The sequence below is a fragment of the Protopterus annectens genome, chromosome 5.part0, assembly GCF_019279795.1.
Source record: "Protopterus annectens isolate FY-2018-M chromosome 5.part0, PAN1.0, whole genome shotgun sequence".
Lineage (NCBI taxonomy): Eukaryota > Metazoa > Chordata > Ceratodontiformes > Protopteridae > Protopterus > Protopterus annectens.
Genome location: NC_056735.1, coordinates 1,650,475,759 through 1,650,481,758, shown reverse-complemented (window position 1 = coordinate 1,650,481,758; position 6,000 = coordinate 1,650,475,759). Strand labels below are relative to the sequence as shown.

The 6,000-nt window shown below is 41.1% G+C and overlaps 1 protein-coding gene across 1 annotated transcript in view; it reads left to right on the top strand.

Annotated features, from left to right (window-relative positions):
* Nucleotides 1-6,000, top strand: part of TTC3 (tetratricopeptide repeat domain 3) — a gene marked incomplete in the record, with an annotated part of 2,769,029 nt that overhangs the window by 2,071,658 nt on the left and 691,371 nt on the right. The window contains 1 exon segment of the mRNA XM_044072025.1: nt 3,509-3,612. Within this exon segment, the coding sequence (XP_043927960.1) occupies nt 3,509-3,612 (104 nt within the window).

Genomic DNA, 6,000 nt, shown 5'->3' with positions numbered 1-6,000 from the left:
CTGTTAAGTCCAGAAAAGTGGCTTTGCTTTTGTTGTAACTGTTGGTGAATTTGAGAAAGTCCATAGATTTTCCAATGTAGTCGAAGAACTGTAGTAAGCTCTCTTCTGTGCTTTCCCAAATTATAAATATCACATCAATATGTCTGTAGTAACAGCACATCTCTTTGTAGTAGGGGGTGTTGTAGATATGGTCCCTCTCCCATTTTCTCAGGGCCATGTTTGCCAAGCTGGGCGCCATGGCTGTGACCATGGCTATCCCTTTTCTTTGTCTGAAGCATTTTCTGTTGAATTGAACATAGTTATTGCATAAAAGGATTCACAGTAGTCTGTTCACGGTTTCTGTTTCATACCTATGGGTCATGCCAGTTGCTTCCAGAGCTTTAGTAACTGCCGTTATACAGTACTTGTGGGGTAGTACTATATATAGAGAGCCTCCACGTCAATTGTGACTAGAATGGATTCTTTTTTTACCTTTATTTTCTGAGCAGGTCACTTGTGTCGAGCAAGAATGAAGGGTTTCGCTCTGCCAGTGGTTTGATTAGCATTTCTGAGTAGATGAGATTTGCTCTCTAATACTTCCACCACTGGCAATAACCGGCCTGTAAGGAGGGTCCTGGAAATTTTTATGTGGTTTTGGCATTCCATAGGATTTTGGGAGCTTATGATGTTCAGCTGTAATAAAGTCCAGAAGCCTTTGACTAATCAGTCCCTCTTTCCTAAGGAAGAGAAGTTCTTCATTAATCTTTTGTGTAGGCATCTCTAACTTTCTCAATGGGACACTTCTTGTAGTGCATGCTGCTGTCCAGCATCCAAGGATCTTGTTATTGTAGACTTTATCAGTCAATAGGATGCCACCACCTTTGTTGGCCTTCATAATTCTCCTCATTCTGTCCTGGCAGAGATTTTTCAGTGCTTTGATTTGACTGGGGTTTAAGTTGAAGAATCTTCTTGTTGGTGGTTTTATGAGTGCTTTTCTTATTTCATCCTCAGATTTGGATTCAAAGGCTGACACACTTGGATGTGGGGTGCACAAAAGCTGCTAGGTTTGGTCCACTTTTCTCTATTGTGTTTGTTTTCTTTATCATGGAAAAAGATTTTCAGGTTTACCTTCCGAAAGAACATTTTTAGGTCAATTATAGATTGGACCATATCCCCTCTTTTGTGTGGAATGAATGTCAAACCTTTCTTGAGGACATTGAGCTCTATTTTTGTAAGTTGTTTCTTGGAATGATTCCAGACTTTACCTGGCTGTGGTTGTTGGCTGAACTTCAGTCTGGAAGGCCCGTCGGAGAGACCCAGAGATGTTTTAGGTCCCTTTTTCCTTGTCATGATCTGTCCCTGCTTTGTTTGTTTTTGACTGGGGTTGATGCTGAGTCTCTGGTGGTAGGTCTCTCTGGTGTGGATGCTTGCCGGTGTGTGCTTCTTCGCTGGCGGCCTCTGATGAGCTTCCAGGGTCTTGATGATGGTCGTCAGATCCAGTCTGGGTGAATACCTGCCATGCCGATTAACCTGACTGGTGACCTGTTTGAAGGTTTCTTGTTGTTCATTGTTAGAATCCACGGGTGGTGGGGTGCTGGCTGTGCCTTTATTGTTGCTAGGTCTATTCCTCATATTCATAACAACTTGGTGATAATTATGTGCTGTTGGGAATTGTGAACAATGTCCTTTGTTCTTGTATGCAGTCCCTGTATAGCTTTTGCTGTTTCTTCTGTCTGAGGTTATGTTCCGGGGTTTGTACTTTTTCAATGATCGGGGCAATTTTTGTTTTAACCTCCATTAAGTTGCGGATCCTCTGATCTAAATGGTTTAAATCCTTGTGGAGTTTTTCTTGCTGGGACGCATTGTGGGCTAGTAGGTTTCAACTAATTTAAGTCCGGCTTCCTTGAGTGCTTCATCCCACATTTTCTGGATGGTATCGTTCTTGTATTTGCAGTAGAGCTTCTTATGGATCCTCAGTCCTTTAGGTACAACTCTTCTTTTGAGACATTTCATCAGGTAGGCTGCTTCCCACTGCATTTGCTTGATGGCAAAAAGTATTCTCCAGTTCATTCAGTGTGGTCCTTTCTTTGTCTTCCTCATTAGGGTGTTCATTTGTTCGCGCTTCCTCATCAAGGGATGGTTGTTATAGGATGTCTTTAATTAGCTTCATTCTTTCTCTCCAAATTCGGTATTTCTATGTTCTCTACACTCATGGATACCCTGTGTATGAAGACAGGTCTGAAGATCTGTTGCTGGATCCTGTGGTCAGCAACTTCTTGCAGTCCTCTAACACATTTTTTTTTTGTCCTAGCCCTTGGACGTTCCTATGATCAGAGCAGTACCCCAAGGCTCTTCCTTGCGTGTATCTTGTACTGATAACACCAAACCAATTTAGACGCATGTCTGAATAGCTTTAAGCTAATCGAACCAGCAGGTCAAGCTCCAAGCTTAACATAGAAGAGATTTGTATTTTTCAAAATGCTGCAGAAGATTCTCCTGTACAGTCAAAAAAAGAAAACAGTGACTCTTGATTTTTCTTCTTCAAATAAGATTCTCCTTTATTCTGCGATCTTTTCAGAAGTTAGTTTTTTTTTATTGTACAAGAGAATCTTCTGCAGCATTTTGAAAAATAAAATCTCTTAAGATCCAAGTTAAACTTGGAGCTAGACTTGCTGGTTTGATTAGCTTAAAGCTATTCTGACACGCATCTAAATTGGTTTGGTGGTATCAGTACAAGATACACACAAGGGAGAGTCTTGGGGTTCTGCTCAGATCATAGGAGCTTCCAGGTGCTAGGACAAAAAAAAAAAAAAAAGTAGTTGTGTAAAATCCCCTTACCAGAACCATAGATGATGTTCTCTTCCATGTTGCAGCATTCCTATCCCTCCCTCCTAGCCCCACTAAGGCATCTCCTTTATTCCTATCCCACCCTCCTAGCCCCACTAAGGCATCTCCTTTATATTTGGTTAACTTTCACTCTCTGGCTGGCATCCTGATCAGCTTCCCTTAGACTGCTGTCTAACTGGGGCATTCAGTTCTGAAGTCTGTGCGTGCGGACGTCACATTTACGGCCCACGGTCTATGGTACCTGTGTGTGCTGTTCCACATACCATACAGCATCCAGGCTAAGCTTTTGTATGTGGACCAGACGTTCGGGTGGCCTCAGGCAGAGGATCGTCCATGTTTAGAATACTGCAACATGGAAGAGAAGGACATCTATGGTTATGGTAAGATTTTGCACAACTGTTCTTTTTAACCATATGGAAACATACTGATTTGATGTCTTGGCTTTTCAGATTTATGTATTTATTCATTGACTTAACTAAAGTAAGCAAAATACCTGCTTCTCAGCTAGGTTAATATAATGTATGCTTGAAATCTGTCTTCTTTCTTTAGGATTGCTATCAATCAGAATTGTACATTTGTCTTAGTGCTGCCATTTTGAGCAAAATGTAGTTTTATTCCAGTCTTTGAATTTATCATCAGTATGCACACATTCATATAGATAACCCTGTTTAATTTGTTTTAGGTATCTGTTCTTGAGTCTAGGCGTAGCAGTGATTTGTGGAAACTTCAAAAACTGATTTCAGATGCAGAAGTAAATCTTAAAAAAGTTAAAGCCATGGAAAATAGGTATGTCTTAAGAATTTTACATATTTTATTTTTATTTTATGTAATGTTAAACATCTTCTGGAGCCATAGCTCTAGAACATAATAAGCCTCTAAGTTTACTTCTTGAATTTCACATTTAAATCTTTCAAGCCTTATTAATTTTGTCAGTTGTATTATTTGGGGGGGGGGGAGCAGAGTATTTGTCTTCCCAAGGAGGTCTATATTCACATAATTTTAGTTTGAATGTCAATTGAATGCATCATGAATAGTCTATCATTTAGCTTTATTCCCTTTGTTTAAAAGTTTCTGTGGTCTGTGACGCTGCTGATGGGAACTGTGGTGGTTTCTCCATTTTGACTAATCAGAGTTCTGTAATAAATGTTCTGCCAGGAGGAGAAGCTGCATTTACATATTCCTGTGATGGTGTATAGCACCTTCATAAGTACACTTGCTCATTTCAACCAGTTGTTTTTGCTGTTCACACAATTTGAGTCTCATTCTTTGCTTTTATCAATAATAGTTCCTGTGTTCAAATGCCCATTTCTTAAAGTATTTTTGTAGTATGTAGAAATGTGTCCATATCCTGCACCATATGACTGATGGAGGCTCTTCACAGGACTGGCAGAAGAATCTCTCATATCCGCTCTGTTAAACAATTCAGAAGCTTGCTTATGCTTTAATCCTCCTAAACATAAGTATGCCTCTTTACCATACATGTCAGACAGAATTTGTCTGGTAAGCATTGAGGCCAGAAGAGCTTCACCACCTTCTCTCACCCGAGGGGAGGTACATTCTGGGATGCTTAATCAGCCCATCCTCACGGACATGTAACTGTCCAACGTAATCTTATAAAGCAGCCCCTTTAATCACCCAGTTGTAGATTGAAAGGGGGGGGCATCATTCTCCAGGGCAGCAAGTAAGGTTGTTTTTTTCCTAGTTGAGGTGTGAACAGCAGGTGAACCTATGCCAGGGTCTGTAGTCTATGCACCAAAGTTGTCTGACTCATGGTGGGAGCTTGTCTTAAGTGCAGGATCTCACACTTAGGGCTTTTGACATCATGTCAGCACTAGGCTTAGTGTAGGTCCGGTCTCCTCAAGTGTAAGATATAGTCTGCCTGGTTCAGTTTTCTGGAGTTATTGAAAGATGTGGGGGTGTCTTCCCCCTGAATCTCACAGTAGTGTAATGAGGAATGAAGTACATGTTAGTCAGAGTCAGTGAGCTGTCTTGTTCCTTGTGCCCCACCTCATGTGGCCTCTTGTTTAGGGATTCCTTATTGCTCATGAGGTCTTTTGTGTTTTTGAGGCCTCCATCTCCTTCACTTTCACTGGGTTTCTCCCTTTGATAATGAGCTTTTGGTAACCCTAGTCATTCTCATTTGAAGCTAGTCTTTAGCAATGTAATCTTCAAAGCTGGGACAAATTCTTTCCCTGCTTCTGTGCCCCCCAAGGAAGACCAATGCCCAGTATAGGCCACTAGCTAATTGGAGTGATGTACTTCTAAGCATCCTAAAGCTAACTCCGTTTGTGTCTGATCGGGTGTTCATTAATTTTAATGACTCCCAACTTTCTCTTTCCTACCATATGTAAAGGAGTCTAGAAATTCAGGCATGTGTGTTAAGAGGCCACACTGTTGTCATGTTGAAACTTAGGGCCCCCAGTTAAGCTACTCATCTGTCCAAACTTCATATGCCTTTACAAAATGGGGGGCTGCCATAATCTTATCTCAAGAAAAGGCTTGTTTCTATATGCTGTACTGTCTGTTCATGGGACGGATGTTGCATGGCCAAGTTTCCTAGACTGTTTGAAGGTGTTCTTAACAAGAAACATGCAGTACCCTCAATGAATGGGGTGATTTTCCAACTTTTTGTCCCTGTTCTTGTTCAAGAAATTTTCTGTATTCTAGATATTACTACATAGTAATGAGACTTTCCTATAATACAAACATCCTGTTTGTACTCAACCTGTCTGACTTTTTGCTACTCCTCTTAGTGTCCTTCATTTGTAAAGGACTGGAGGTTGCAGAAAGCAATCAGACAAGGGGGAACAATGGCATTAGTTGTATGCCTTGAGAAGGAAGTGCCCTGGGTTTATGGTTACTTGCCAGTATCCAAGGGCAAGGTGCCATCCAGTATGGGTCCTTGCTTGCCTCCTGGATGAGTGGTACTTTGAGATTTGGTATATATATTTCTTCTAGGTTCTATTTTCCCCTGTACCTGCTGACCATCAAGCCTAGTGCTACTGGACTTGAGCCCATTTATTCCTTTGTAGTGGGAGGACCTTCTAAACTACAGAAACAAGAGCCGTCTGGAAGGGCCTTTTTTCAGGCAACCACAAGGTTTATTTGCTTGAGTCCTTGCCAACATGCTGGTCGTGAAAGCATTTTTTTTTATATTACCCTATCCTGGGTTTT